The sequence below is a fragment of the Micropterus salmoides genome, unplaced genomic scaffold, assembly GCF_014851395.1.
Source record: "Micropterus salmoides isolate LMB-PRFRI ecotype aquatic unplaced genomic scaffold, ASM1485139v1 Ms_hic_scaffold_1, whole genome shotgun sequence".
Taxonomy (NCBI): Eukaryota; Metazoa; Chordata; class Actinopteri; order Centrarchiformes; family Centrarchidae; genus Micropterus; species Micropterus salmoides.
The window spans coordinates 10,727,455-10,744,003 of record NW_024040040.1 but is presented as its reverse complement, the minus strand read 5'-3'; the positions used below and the strand labels follow the sequence as shown (position 1 = coordinate 10,744,003).

The following is a 16,549-nucleotide window of genomic DNA, read 5'->3' as shown; positions in this document are numbered from 1 at the left end:
TTTTTGACAAGTGATATGGTCTTATGGTAGTACTTAATACTTCTAACAAAACAAGTGAGCCACAATTAATTAAGTTAGTAAGTAAGTAAAGTTTATTTAAAATAGCACATTTCCCAGAAAAAAGTCACAAAGTGCTTTACAAAGCATAAAAAGAGTAAAATAGGAAGGCCGTTTATAATAATCATTAATAAGGTCATTATTGTGTAAAGCTGTTTTCACACCAACAAGCTGTTAATATGCTGCAATTAAAGCATCAATACAAGGAAGTTATCTGCCCTTAAAGTCGCCTCATATATCATGCTCCATAGATCAAACCATCCGACCATCAGAAAACACACGGCAGAGTAATTATAGCGAGTAGACTCGCTGTAGGCTGTTTAGTCTCCTTGGTCAGAGGGGACTCATGTAGGACCATCTGACTGATTACATGTGTGCGAGATGTGCCTTCAAGTCAAGCCCTCTACCGTGAGTGTGAAACACCTTTAATCAGATTAGATTAAAGTTACCACATGTAGCATTTTAACCTCAATCACTAGCACATTAATTTGAAAACATCAGCATAATTACCACAAACAAACAAGGCTCTCGCCGAGGAGACAGTCAGCTCCTATGTACACTGGGTTTTTCCTTTGCGTTTATGTGGTGGGAAACCTGCTGGAGTGCTCCACAGCTTAAAATGGGAACGCCTTCACTTTTGTAAATAATACGCACTTTTATTCCACTTCAACTCTTCTAACTGCATCATTTCAACTTCACATTAGCCTACTTTGTCAGGTCATGTATATTCACTGTTATTTGGTGCTGCTGTGATCTCTAATCTGTATTCTTGCTCTTCAAAACAAACATACTGATTCACTGATACAAACAGACAATAGTGGCACCCTTTTTATGACAGGGAGGAAATGGGTTTATAGGAAAACATTTTTTGTAACAACATGCTTGGTGTTTGTGCATTCAAACACAAACTCATTTGTGTGTTCAAATGATGCATATTCTGTGGTTACAGACTCTATTTAGTTGTTGCTTAACACGTGTGCAGTTGACACCTGGTCATTCAACAGCCGGTTCATTGCGTAAAAACAAGCGAGTGATGTATACACCATGTGGCCAACATCATTTTCAGTCCTCACAAATGCTGCAGGAGCAGGTTGTTTTTTTTGAGTTTTTTTGTAAACAGAAAAATTTTGTTTACAAGAAGTGTTTCTCCCTCTTGTTTTGTTCGACCAACAGTCCAAAAATAACTTTAACCCTAACACAAAGCTGATAGAAGACTAAGATAACCCGCAAATATTCTCATTTGAGGAGCTGGAGCCACCGAATTTTTGGGCATTTGCAAAATTAATTTGATGATTAATCAATTAGTGGGCGGAGCGGTGGTTCAGTGGTTAGCACTGTTGCCTCACAGCAAGAAGGTAGTGGGTTTGAACCCCAGTCGTCCCGGTCTGTCTGTGTGGAGTTTGCATGTTCTCCCCGTGTCTGCGTGGGTTCTCTTCCGGGTGCTCCGGCTTCCTCCCACCGTCCAAAGACATGCGGACTAGGTTGATTGGTGACCCTAAATTGTCATTAGGTGTGTGAGTGTGACTGGTTGTTTGTCTATGTGTGGCCCTGCGATGGACTGGCGACCTGTCCAGAGTGTACCCCGCCTTTCGCCCGATGTCCGCTGGGATTGGCTCCAGCCCTCCCGCAACCCTGTATGCAGGATAAGCGGTTGACGATGGATGGATGGATTAATCAATTATAAAAATAGTTATAGATTAATTAACCAAATGGTAATGGATTAATCTAGCTGGGTAGCTAGTTATAAATGTAGGAAGATGACATCCCCATTCTTAATCTCGTAGAGGAAACTCTGATTGGTCACCTGGAGGTTAACACTCCTCAGTGGGCATGACTCCAGACTTTTAATGAATAACTGAATAAATCAGAGACGATGTTTGTCAATTCAGAGGACTGAAACTGGTAAAAACATCTTCATAAACACTGAATGCTAGCCAATTTTGTTGTACAATCATACGGATAGTTTAGGTTTAACACGGACAAACACAAAATTCAATGTCCAATTCAATGTAAAATTTAAAAACCTTGGTCTCAGGAAGGATTAAGTCTGTCTCGCGACCTGGCCACTGATCCTTCACTGGTACTCCTCCGTACTATTTATAGATGCTCCTTGTGGACAAACTGTGGTCTGTTCCACCTGGTTTACCCCTGCACAGATAACAAAGGTCAGCGTCGGATTTTTGTAAACATATTGTGGCAATACTCCATCAACACTACGCTATTTTATTTTATGTCTTATTCAAATCTTGTTTTGTAAATTTACTTGCATGTAAAAAAAAAACAGAATGAGGTTTCATGTTGCTGTGATCACGCCATCAAATTATTTATCACAGAATGTCTGTAGCATATTTGCTTTGTGCAGGCATATGTACTGGAGCTTTTCTCACTTCTCTGTGACGGCCCTCGGTTTTCTGTAGATGTGAGACTTTGTGTTGCTCAGATCGCCTGCGCAGACAGGAATCACCCGGTTGCTATGGCATCCTGTAGCGACAATTCCCACAGAATGAATTAAACTGTACTAAGAAGACTCATGACCTTGATTTGAAATAGCAGCCCATACTGTGAGCAGCCGGTAGGTAGCTTGTGATATAAAAAAAAACAAAGGAAAAGAAAAACAAATAAAAAATCAGTGGTGTCAGTGCGCTTCATTGAGATCACACAGTCTACAGTACACTGGGATTTGAACAGATAATAAGGTATTAGAAGCAGATAGTTGTTCATTTACCTAGTTTGGCGCTTAAATCTAATGAGCAGGGGGAAAGAGAAAGTCTAGACGAGCACTAGACCAGAGGAGGTAGCTTGAAATAGACGGGAGCAACTCGTCTCTATGGAAACCACAGGCGAAAACAGTGGCACACTCTGCCATGAAAGACATGTGGGAGATGAGGATGAAAGAGACAGAGGAGAGAGAGAGAGAGAGAGAGAGAGAGAGAGGGATGGAGAGGGAGAGGCGGGGTGAGACGCGGCAGGAAGAGAAAGAGGAGAGGATGAGAGGGAACGGCGGCAAGCTCACCAGAATAATGTGTGTGTCACAGCAGTAGATATCGATGCCCCCAGTGGGCATTAATGTCACTGGTTTCGTCTCTCCGAAAAGAATTGATTTCATTTCACCAAGCGAACACAGTATTCTCCTTTAAGACACCGCAGGGAGTCATTTCTCAAACAATGTCACTGATGACACAATGAGACACAATTAGAAGTTATCTCCAGTCAGGATAGTTGTTTACCAGCGTGACAGGCAATTATTGATACTCATAACAGCTCCTTTTACAATGTGACAACTCTTTTCGAAAAAGGCTACTCACCTCCCACACATCAGTCGCGCTGACCAGGTACTTTCCCAACTTGGCTATTACGCATTTTCAATTCACTGAGAGTTTTCTCTATAGTGGTCAAGCCTCATTTCCATCACTCATCCCTGTTATTAAAAGACAAGTGGACCGCTTTACCTCTCCAGAGGCTGACTAATGACCACGGTCTGTAGGTCGCTCAGGACATAACTGTCAGCATCATCTGAGAAGTCCAAAACAAATCTCTGCTGTGAATTGTCTAAATGTCTTGTGTCGCTATAAGTATGGAGGCCAAGAAAAAAAGAACGAAGGAGAAGCAGAGTAAAGGTTATGCATGATCAAAATAAATACTACTACTAAATTATGATTTAGTATCTCAGTTTTTACTGAGTACCTTATAGATTTGACTTAGAATCTCAAAGTAAAAATTAGATTTTGGGGGGGCAGAAATTGGCTTCCATAAACTAGAAACTTAATTTGACAAAATACACCAAACTGCTCATTACATTACTGTTAAATAAATACCTCGTCTAAATGAAGGAGGAAGTATCAGAAGAAGTTAACAAGACTTAGAATCTGTCCAGCCTCTGGTACTTGACATTTCTTTCTCCATAAATGTTCTTTTCCTTGGTTAGACCAATAGATGTTTTAATATCTTTGTCAAGAGGAAAGGTTTTGGTGCTCAGATTATTGATTTCCCAGCTGCTTTTGTAACATTTTTGTGCAGTTATCTGTCTGCCTTCTTATTGGTATATTTATAGTACATATCCTGCAAAACTGAACACCTATTTTTATTACTTGTTTTTAAATAAATTTAGTTTGGTTTGATTTTATTATGTCAAACTTATGCACACAATCTGGGCAGAAGCCCCCAGCCCTCATCTTTATATGATCATATTTGACTATTTTCATGACTACTGAAAAATGCAAAGCCAGACAAAATGTATTTAATGGAGATAAACCTATGCAGATTGTTGAAAGTACACAACTACACTTCAAATGAAGAGGAAAGAAGAGCTAATATTTTGCCATTGATGGCTGCATCTATTTTACTCGTGCCGTACCTGTTTACAGGGGCCGATGTGATGACTTCCTGCGCTTTGTAGATAAAGCAGGGCTTGTTAAAAAAGTGTGCCTCACATTGGTTTCACCTACAGCACTGAAACAACAGGACAATGGCGGAGATACTGTAAAATATTCAGTGCTTCCTCAGAACCTAAAACTCCTTTTCAACACATTCGTTTCTAGCTCATATCAAACTTGCGTAATGACGATAACTCTGTTTCAGCAATTCATTACCACATCGGGGCGTATAAGCCCCGCCCCCACAAGCATACGCCACCCTCACTGTTGCAGATCGGAGCGGCTTGTGCTGCACTGTACTTTATTCAAAGTGTATTCATTCTGAACGTGTCGCGACACTGTACTCCGTTGGGTCCACAGCAACACACCCTGCGGACCCATGAGGTCGATTGGATGAACGGTTCTCGACATAATCGAAATACAAACATACACACACACACACACACACACACACACACACACACACGCTCAGAGATTCCTGCCTTTATTAGAGAGATTATAATATGATCTAATTTAAGGATTGATGAAGAAGTTTCAAATGTTAAACAGTTAGGCACAAACTAGGTTGAATGTGTTACACATGAGGAAATACTTTGGAATATTGATTTCAAAGCTGCTTTTGCAACTGGATTTTTGGTGCAGCTGACCATTTTTTTACATTAGGTTTTGTTTGGCAATTTGAAAACAAAAACTAGAATAGAGCAGAATTAGCCAATGGAAGCCCTAATGCTTTATGACATCACATTCCTTGATGAATGTTGAGACAGCAAGCTGGAGATGGAAAGTTGGATTTCTTCACTCGATATTTTTCAGCCACAATGGAAGCAACACAAAACCAGAGAGTTGTCAAACTGAAAAGAAGAAACCTGGAGAATCAGCATCATGCAGAGCTGGAAGACTCTAGAAGAAACACCAGAAACTTTGCGGGGAATTGGCATTTCAAGAGCAAGTCCCATTTTAAACCCAAGAAGGACAGAGTCAGACATGATCTGCTGGAGGAGAACGCTGCTCTCAAAGCCCAACTGGAAGACTCCCAGTTCCAACAGCACCTGTTCCACTGCAGATTTGCAGCAGCGGAGCGAAAGGCCCTGGATTTAAAGATCCAGCTGGAAGAGGTTCGCAATAAGTTTTAACTACTTTACTGCAGAAGCTGAGCGAGCGATTAAAGAGCTCAAAGACCAGCTGGAACAGTCCCGCAGCAATGAGACCAGGTCTTGTCTGGAGGTGATTCAAAAGCTGAAATTTGAGCTGAGTGAGGCTGGCATTGAAAGAGTCAATGCTGCTAACAGACTGATTCTTGCAGATAAGATCATGGCAAGCCAGAATCGCAAACTGGAAGAGGCCAACAAGAAACTGCAACAGAAAAACAGCAACCCTGCTGCAGAACGGTATGAGGAGGCTCCAGCCCAGAGCACAAAGGCCTCCCAGACAGACCTGGCAGAGAAGTTCCAGCAACAGCTCCTAAAGGCTCAGAAAGACCTGGAGGTAACAAGCTGCTAAACACGAAGAAGGACCAAGAGACACTTCGCTGTGAAATGGAGGAGCTTAGAGCCAAACTCTGCACCAATGAAGCCCTTCAAGAAAAAAAACAGGTGAAGGCCATGGACCTGGAGGAGAAGGCCAAGAAAACTAAAATCTTCACTGCACAGCACACTCTAAAGAAGAAACAAGAGGACTGGACCAGCACGGAAACCAGGCTGGATGAACTTGAGTCTGTGTTAAAGCAAGAGAGACAAAAAGTCCAGAAAGAAGAATAGATGTTGGCTGGTCAGGTTATTCACAAGAAGGACTGCAGAACATGTCTCTTGACTTGATTCTGGATATTTTCAACCAACAAACCAATAAATAAATCAACAAGTATTTATTTATTTATTTTTTGGGGCACATTAAAACAGCTCTACTCAGATCATGCTAAATGTCTTTTAGTATAACTCATTTCAAATAATTGATTTCTAACATTTTCTCATAGGTTTTTTTCCCGCAAGCACTTTTTTTCTTTCTGCCGACTTTTGTTGTTGCCAGAGGTGTGAGAAACAAGCTAAATTTAGTCCACCACTGCACGTTAGTACATTTTAAGCTAAAGTATTTGTATTTTATTTAAGAGAAGTACTTAAATAAAACACAAATACTTAATAAAATATAAATTTGAGACTTCATGATTAATGTCCACTAAATTTCAGAAGAACACGTAGATGTTTTGATTCCACTACAAACTTGCATTAAATGACTAGTTGCTAGTAATTTTCCAGAATAAGATTTTACATTTAAAATATATGAGGGGTTCATTAGATGTCATGTGCTGTTAAGATTTGCTCTTGGTACATTTCCTATAATGAGTGAAAAACTGTTACTGTACTGATAACATAATGGTCTTCTCTACCATTTTTTAGATGATATCTTGTTGAAACATTAGTTGTACTTAACTTGACTGTGCCATCTCTCAGCTTGTAGCCTGTTAATGGTGGAGTTTTAATAGGGAATCATATGCTCTGTTTGAGTTCCAGACAATATTTTTAAAAAAGAAACCTGAATATTGCCATGGAATAAAAATGCTCTTATTTCAAAGTCATGTTAAATTTAACATAATTTCATTGTAGAATTACATCTGTATAATTGTTCTGACACTGTTTAGATATTTTCAATGAAAATACAGAGATAAATAAATCCAGGGTGATAAGGCTAGTAATGCTAAGAGACACAAACGTGTGACCTGCTCTTATTCTCTACTATGAGTCGAATGTGTTTTTAAAAAATGGTGTCTTCCCCCCTCATATGCCTCACAGTAGTTTGGTCTGCTCTCTACCTTTTTCAGACCAATACCAATATCATTTATAAAAAGCAACTAGCAACAAATCAAGTGAGTTATTCCAACCATCGGTAGGAAAGCGAGAAATGTACATAAGTCTATTATGTTGTAGGCTAATTTATTTCCCTGCATGCTGCTCAGAGTAATTTCAGTCATTGGCTCACCCTCTCCTCTTGTACCGTGCGCACACAAGCAGGAGTGAGAATGATGATTACTATGATTATGGGTGTGCTGTTAGTCTCTGTCACTCATAAAAACACAGAAAGAAAACGAGTTGAGGTGGTAGGTAAGCAGCAGACTTTGTAGTGATGAGATCGTCTTGATCGTCCACCACCAAAATACTTTTTCCATTGCATTTGTTTGTGGGTGGAACCATTAAAGGCTGCAACATCTCATCTGGGTCTAATGTTCAAGACACCAGCTACTTGAGCATGACTGGTGTCAGTTTTTATGCATAAATGATCTGTATCCAAGATCTAAAACAACAGTTAAAGTCATTCAGGTTGTGAAAAGTAAAATTACAGTTACAGTACCGTAATATAACTTTTAATTTGTGAAATAGTACGAAATGCTATGATAATACCAAGGTTAAGAGAAATGGCTGCCCTCAATTTTGCTCATGAGTCCCTGATGACAATATTTTGTTCAAATTTTAAAATGATCAAAGCTGCCATCTTTGGGGGATTTTGCCTCTGGCAGCCTATGTAGTAAATGCTTACAGCTTACCATGTAATTTCAAAAAGTCTCATTTCTATGCAATGGGATGTCTGGAAGTTTCCACTGTGGTTGAGATTATTATTACAGGAATCCAGAGCCAGCTTTTTACAGCATGACTGTTGAATTATGGCTGTACTGCTTGAACCACTTCAGAGACAAGTTATGTCTCAGTCATGAGAAAGTGTCAGGATTTCCCTCATAATTCTGATATGGCTCCCCTGTATAATGGAGGTTCTTAACCCATCCATTTTAGACCATGGGGAAAAGACAAACAGAGGAAAAAGAATCTCGAAATATTAGATTTTTTTGATCATTTTAACAATTCTGCTTCACCACACTCAAAAGAAATCCCCACCGCAGCTGTTTAATAGAAGACAGGATTGATGCAAGAATGGGGGCACTTACCCAGAATACCCCATATGCATTATTAATGGTGATTAATAAATCTCTGCTCACATGTTATATAATCACTGATTTCTGCATGGGTCACCCCAGAGCTGACCAGCTATTCATCATGCAGTCACAGAGAATTCTTTTTACAAAGTATTGCTCCTGAATTCCTCATACATGCATTCCCTTCCCAGGTATCACCACAGTGCTGACTATGACCACCCTGAGCACAGTCGCCAGGAACTCGCTACCTAGAGTGTCTTATGTGACGGCCATGGACCTGTTTGTCACAGTCTGCTTCCTATTCGTCTTCGCTGCCATGATCGAGTATGCCATGCTCAACTACTACTCCTACATTGTACGCAGACCTCCTGCCAAGACACAGAGAATGGTAAGCCTGTGGTGAATGTGTGCGTAATAGGCTGATACTGTATATCAGCACTGCAGTTGCCTTTTTTTTATGTCCACCTCCACTGCAGCAAATGTTCTTCTTAGAGTAAAGATCCATGAAACAGTCCAGTGCGTGCGTCACACACTGGGCTGTACAGTGTGCATCTGTAATTAGTATCATTCATATAATGCTTTCAGTAATCAATCAGTGTGGATGTATTACTCAACATGAAGTGACTGTTAACATTACTTACCTGGGAAGTCAATCAAACTACAACAACATACAAAATGACCACAAACACGCACAAAATTACTACAAAGAAATACAAAACAACAACTAAAAGACATGAAACAACCACAGAAAGACAAAACAACTACAAAGACCAGCAAAATCACAACAAAAAGACACAACATGACACAAAGTGACCACAACATGACACAAAATGACCACATGGAGACAAAAAGACCACATCATTTAACAACTACAATGAGAAACAAAATGACAACAAAGAAACATAAAACAAGAGCAAAGAGATATGAAAGGACCAGAAAGAGACACAAAACATCAACAAAGAGATGCAAAAGGACAAGTAGTCTTTCAGTGTGGGTGTCTTGCTCTGATGTTAGAGAGGTGGGGGGCCTTGTTCATGTCTGAGCCCAGAGCTCCATTATCTCATAATCTATCCATGTGTATCAAAACTGTATTAATAATGATAATTCAAAACAGGCTTACAAAATATGATAATCTTGTTACTGAGGTGGTTCTCATTAGTTTAAGGACATTAGGTTTATGGGTGCCATAGCAACCTTGGGGGCCCTCAACTCCCATGGGCACCCATGATCAGTACCAATGATCGTGATGTAGCTTTCTGGACAAAGAAAAACTAAGAATTAAAAAAGATATATCGCTTTAAAATCTGAGTATAGTCACACTTGTACCACCTGATGAGCCAATCAAAAATTTGTAGAAAGTGTGAGTGATAATATATTTGTTCATGCAAATCTGCTCCTCTGTATTTAGGCCTGGTTTAAGTTGATTGTGTTATACAATGATATAGGTGTTGCTTCAGAGACTTTTTCCAAATACTGAAAGTAACATATGCACACAGAATGCTGGCTGTGTTTTCAGTCTAATAAAATCAGAAACTCATATTGATTGAATCCATATATATAGAAACAGTATATGTACAGTGCACAATGTCTTTGCAGGCGTCTAACATGTGTGTCTATCTGAGCACATGTGTGCAGTTGAAAACATTTCTTTTCTAGCAAATGCTCCTGTGCGAGTGCCTAATGCTATGTGTGGGCGTTCTCAAGGTTGCACCTGCTGCGAAAGCTTTAATGGCAGCAGCACTCATCTACGAAGACTGAGTCAGCCACCGCTGCTGTCATTTCCCTTTCTCCAGATTCCCCTCCCTCTTCATTATTTCCTCCCAGTGTAGTGGAGTTCTGCTGAATGTGTCTCAGGGCTAAAAAGACTGTCAGCTTGGGCTGAACAATTAAGTTGTGTTATATTCAGTCCCCTCCTCTGCCTTTCTGGCACTCCGCTGTATTTTGGCCTGGCCTGTCTGTGGGGAAGCCTCATATTTCCCTCCCCCCATCCGTGTGGCCCCTTTGTGCCGCCTACTCAGTCAATTCTCTTACTCCACAAGACACATCTAACTCTCTTTCTCTCCCTCTCTCGCCTCCCACTCTTCCTCTAAGATTGGAATAGAGGACTGGAAAAATGGGTTAAGATTTTACCCCAATTAGGTTGTCCCACATGATTTTATAAACATCAGGGAGGAAGTCATAAAATGAATTTTCTCAGGAGGTACTTATTCGGCATTCCAGTCTTTTTCAAGCTAGAGCTGCATTATGAGAATATAAAAATAATTTTAAAAAATGACTTACAATGATTCTTGTTATTATGTTTTTTTTAATCAGTAGTTTTACGTTGACTACGTAGACTATTTTACTTCATTTAATTGAAAATTCCATTTCCAAAAGTTAATACCAACTTTTTAAAAACCCTAGACATCACTATGATGTTACAAAAGCATATATCGATTCACAAATGCTTTTTGCATTGTTGGTCCCATTTTGTTGTTTGTACTGTTTTTTTATTTTTATTCTAACTGGTAAATGTACAAATGTAGAGAATGGTGGCCTACAACACTTGATATCTTGAGATCTATTCAGCACATCAGAAGTGGAGTTTGATGGAGTTTTTAAGTAATCTACAACGTCAATAAATACATATCAGAGCTGTCTAAATACACATGCCATTTTGCACTAACAATCAGTCGCACAGACTGTAATCCACTAGAAGTGGCGCAATTTCTCCACTGCAGCTTCAATAAACCATAACAGCAAAAAGCATTTTGAGAAAGGCATGCAGTCACAATGATGAACCTACCCTAACTTTCATGAACTTGTCATGTTCTTTTGCTTCTTTTTTCTTTAGCTTTGTTTTAAAACAAATTGTACTTCTGCTTGAGAAATCCACACCAGAACAGAATTAACCTTTGCACAGCAATCATCCATAATTGACCATTCACCTTCCAACTTAGTTAGCTACAAGCTTTATATCAGAAATGCAGATTTACCGTCAAAATACTTGAGTAATAATGAGAAACAATGAGTCCTTGATGAGGAAGACAAACGCAGACTGTCACTGTCACTGGCAGATTATAGCAGCTGTAGCTTGCTAATTAAACTAATATTAGCATTACACATATGCGACCATGTTACAACACTGAAGCTAAAGCTACATGTCCCAGGCAAAATACCAGCATCTTGGGTTGTTTGAGTTTAAACTTCCTCATATCCAATAAAGAACAGGACACTGTTGTAAACATTAGCCAAAACTCTACTAGCATCCGCGATCATGTTCCACACAGTGGGGAAACACTATGCATTCTAGTGTTAGTGTTTTATTTTTTACCTAACCTGTAAACCCTAATCCTAAACCAATGTAGTTAATGATGAACTCTCATTGTCTATTTTAGGTGGTAAGCTAGTTAGCCTAACTACCTACAATTGCAGCTTATGTTAAAGTGTGACACACAGTTCAGCTGCACTTTTCAGCTTATGTTTTTGGTTTTAGAAAAAAGACTCACCCTCCAAACTCTTCATATGTTGAGTCTCGCCCTTACCACAGCCCCATGCACATTGCTTCTACATCACAGCTTGGAAAGTCTGCTGTGCCTCATGATGTTTGTTAAGCTATGTTTGGACAATCTCTGTTCATGGGAAAGGTTTAGCAAATGGTCAATTCCTAAACCATAACTCTCTCTCTCTGTTTTCCTGTACAGGCCTATTCATCTTTCAACATGGGTCACACTCCACGGCCCATGATGCCCATGGGCAACTCCCTGTTCTGGCACGACTACGATGACAACTGCCTGTATGAGTGCCTGGACGGGAAAGACTGCAAGAGCTTCTTCTGCTGCTACGAGGAGTGTAAAGAAGGCGGCTGGAAGAAAGGACGGATCCACGTCAACATCCGCGAGCTGGATTCCTACTCCCGGGTTTTCTTCCCCACCTCCTTCTTGCTCTTCAACATAGTCTACTGGGTCAGCTACCTCTACCTCTAGTTGGTCTCGGGCTGTGATCCGTGGGCCCTTCTAAGATAGCCGCAGTCCCCGCCACTTGGCAACGTGGATTGAGATTTAAGGTCAAAACTAAGCGTGGAGGATCTGCTCTGTGGGAATTGTGGAAAACATGCTGCCTGTGGAGGGGTATGACTAAAAAATACATGTGTGCAGTGGTGCACAGTGGAAAGGCCATGATACTTTGAGCAGTGGCACTCAAAGGAGAATAAAACGCTCAGCAGTGGAACAACAAGACGCTGGCATTAACTTCAATGGATAGGTCCCCTTTATGACTCTCCGAGAAACCAAACAACAGACAGCTGCGACTTGAGGGATGTTTGGGGACGGGGTTGCATTGCTGAATCTTGGTCTTTGAGATGGTGAAGCACCCATAGTGCCTTCTTTAGAAAGGGTGCAGTACCGAGATACGCAGCTTCAGAGTTCCATCCATTATCGTTATTACCTCATGCACCACACCGCTGCATGCTGAGCTGTTTATTCTTTGACAAACCTGGAACACCACCACTGGAGATGTTTAAAACTAACACTCCCCACTCATTTTGTAGCACATTAGTTTTAGTTGTACCTTAGAATTAGTTCTTTTTTCTAATATAGTAATGTTTTCTTATTATTATTCCTATTATTATTAGAATTTGTTGGATTTTCACAGCAAGTCAACTAGCTCACACATCAGTAGTTAATTGTTGAATATGAGTTAATGTCAGGGGCAGTGGTTGTCTGGTAAAGTCTTGTTTATTAAGTCAGTGAGCTTTTGTTCATGATGCTTTATGACCAAGTGATGCAGTTTACAGTAGATGCCAAGAAGATCTGGGTTTTATAATGAATACCGGGTTATTTTCTTACACATAAAATGTATAAGAACTGCATAAATACATCCCAGTCTACTAATACTAAAGTGTTAATCTCATCCTTGGGCATATTGTACTGTATGTATGTTACAGTACATGAATAAACAGATTAGGGTTTGAACAGTGTTGTTTTCTTCCTAACAACAGCTATATGAACACAGTTTCCCATTTTATTTTACATACTTTCATTCTTATTTATATAGATATAGGGCTGGTTGGATACCCTGGCTTAAAGGAAAAGTTCAACATTTAATATAATAAACAGTGGCCAGAGCCTTTTTACATGAGTGGCAGAGAACTTTATTTGGTAGACTTATTTTAAAGATAGGGTTTTATTTCTTATTTCCCCTGTTCCTTGGTTGATGCAAACTCACAACCTCTTCCATGTTTACCTTTTTACATGATAACGTCAGTATAAAGTCCATTTCCACGGCACTAATTCCATCAGTACAGCGAGATATATGTGAGAAAATCCACTTTTCCTTATTCCTAAACAATTTTAACTGCCATAAATTAAACTCAGTGCTTCCTCCAGAATCTTCACATTAAAAGTACTGCAGCCTTCCTCTTGTAGGATGTGAAAAAAACATCAGGAAGCTTTATTGACGGTAACTTAAGAAAGATCAGGAGTACAGAAAAGAAGAAACAACTATGAAAACATTATTTCTGTTAAAGAGAAACTCAAGAGCAGCAGAGTGGTGAGTAATATGACTCTGTTGTACTGATGGAATAAGTGCTTTCACTTGCCTGTGTTTTCTAATTCTCTAGTCTCTATTATTTGAGATTGACATTATTTGAATACCAGCTTTTAAATGAGAATTTACTACATTTACTTTCTTACCAAGGGTTAGTCGAGAAGATTGATGCCACTCTCACGTCTGTATGCTTATGATGAAGCTGTCATCGGCATGGCTAACATAACTTGGTAAAAAGACTAGAAACAGGGAACACTTCAGGTTTTTGTATTTAAAAAAAGAAATATAATGTGTTAATTAGTGAACTTGAGACATGCTATTAGGCTACATATGCACAGTGCCAGGCTAGCTGTTTCCGGTCTTTGTGCTAAGCTAATTTAGCTGGCTTTAACTTTATAGCATACAGACATTAGAGTGGTATCATGACTGTCATCTAACTCTTGCCAAGAAAAGGAGTAAGCATATTTCTCAAAATACTTACCACAGAGACATTTCATCAGCAGTAGTTTTAACAGAGAGTCAGCTCAGTATATATACCGTATATTAGATATTGGCACAAAATGAGCTGCAGAAATATTAGCTTTGGCGACAAGCCTCTAGAAGCCTAATGCACATACAAACACATACTGTACATGGCCTATTTATTTTGAATTAGAGTCATTCCATCTAGATTCAGAAGTAGAGCTTGAGTATAGGAGATTGGAGTCCAGATGAAAGCTTACATTTTTCTGATGTCCTGCCGTATGTAGGACCTAAAGGCAAATTTTCATGTGCCTAGCTGGCAATGATCACAGGTGCTGTAAAATAAGTTCTACATATTGTCAGACTCCATACACTCACATACTGTACACAGAGTGGTATTGAAAAATGGATGATCCAGGAGGATTTTTCATGACTCTTGATGGAGTCTCACATTCTCTGCTCAAACATGTAAAATTTATGCCAAATTTGGAGGCATATGGACACATGAGTGCATAAAAGAACAACACAGTGATGGACGGTACCGGTGGTGTTAGACACATTTTGGTTTTGTTTGCTGTTCTATGGTGTTTTTTGCAGTCGTTTGGCTTTGTAGAACAATCAAAACCCTCTTTTCCCTCCTCCTCCCCCAACACACACACACTCACACACACACTCACTTTTTCCCCAGTATTTGTATGTTCAGAGAAAAGCTTTTATGTAAGATGTATCTAATTAATGTTTCTATTTTCATACAGTTATATTTGGAATGTAAGTTAGGCCAGTAGTGAGGCCTGAGTCAATCTGGTTCCAGTTCAGTCAGTTCAAGCAGCCTAAATGAGTTTATATTTAGGGGGTCCTGCATATTCATTTGTGTCCTGTCCAGAGGTTTGTAATAACAAATGAAATCGGATCGAGTGATGCTAGAGAAACAGCAGAAGGGCTGTTACCTGCTGATGCATTAGCTCATATGAGACAGTGAAATTTTATTAGTATTGCGAACTTAGATCTATCTCTCTATCTATGAACTGACTGAATTGAACAGAGCTTGGCCCACACCGCAGTAAACTCTCCTCACCTCTGATATTTCTACTACACTTTATAAGTGTCTTAGTCCATTGAGATACTTCAATAAAAACAAAATCACTATTTTCTACATCTTAACGAAAATCACCTGTGTGTTTCAACTGACTGGGACCTGTATTTATAAAGCCTCTTTAGAGTCAGAGTACCAACTCAGGATCAGCACTGGCGAGCATAATGAACTTACTCAAGAGCCAATTCCGGAGACCTCCTCATCACCCCCATTAAAGTTTCCCGCAGCTTCTCTGAAAAGCGGAGCATCGGTCGCACCGACGTGTCAGAAAATCATGTATTACTCCTACTGCGAAACCAATTTTGTTTTGATTGTCAATGAGGTCTCTGGAGGGCGGGGCTGTTTAAAAAAAGCCACTCTGATCTTGGATCAGCACTCCAGGGGGAAATATTTTATGAAAACAGGATCTAGAGTGAAAATAGGTATCTTTTTTCTAGTGCGTGGTACATTGCTTATATTAATAAATAACGTTTTGGTCAAGTGGTACTGTGGAAGTCTTTTTCTGTGAGAATGAAGGTCTCTAAGAGTGTTACTGCCCATGTTGTTTACAGGCACAGGCGTGAAGTAAAATAAATAAGTAAATGTGAAAGTATCTGGGTCGTGTGTGTGAGGCGACACTATTATTCTATGGTGAAATTCCATCATTTGGGGTTTTACACTTCTGTCCACAAGTGTATCTAGTCGATATCCTTCGTAATATCTTTCTTTCAACTTTAGTGCCAGTCCCTCCTTAGCTCTGATCCCTGTAAATCATCACCGATTTCAACAGGATTTGATATTGAGACTCCTGAAGAAAAGACCCAACAAACATCTCTCTCTCAAAGCCACTGTTTAAATGCAAATACTGTTGGTGATTGATACATGATTAAGAGAATAACACAAGAAACTAAACGTACAAGCTAACTATAGTATTATATGCTGCAATTGCTAGAATCCCACGCTGGTCTGTCAGTTTTTGACACCTCCATTATAAGTCTGCATTATCTGCATTATGGCAAAGACACCACTTAACAAAACCATGTTAACAGCTTTTCTGCATCGTTGCCTTAATTGGAGAAGTGTTTCTTTTTGTGTGCACATGTATAGTAAATGATTGCCACTTATATCTCTCCACTTATATGT

The 16,549-nt window shown here is 39.6% G+C and overlaps 1 protein-coding gene across 1 annotated transcript in view; it reads left to right on the top strand.

Moving 5' to 3' along the window:
- LOC119902128 (gamma-aminobutyric acid receptor subunit gamma-3-like) overlaps nt 1–15,895 on the top strand; it is a 41,634-nt gene extending 25,739 nt beyond the window's left edge. Inside the window, exons 6-7 of the mRNA XM_038718076.1 lie at nt 8,538–8,734; nt 12,030–15,895. Of these exons, the coding sequence (XP_038574004.1) occupies nt 8,538–8,734; nt 12,030–12,311 (479 nt within the window). The 3' untranslated portion in view covers nt 12,312–15,895. The remainder of the gene's footprint in view (nt 1–8,537; nt 8,735–12,029) is intronic.
- The last annotated feature ends 654 nt before the right edge of the window (nt 15,896–16,549 follow it).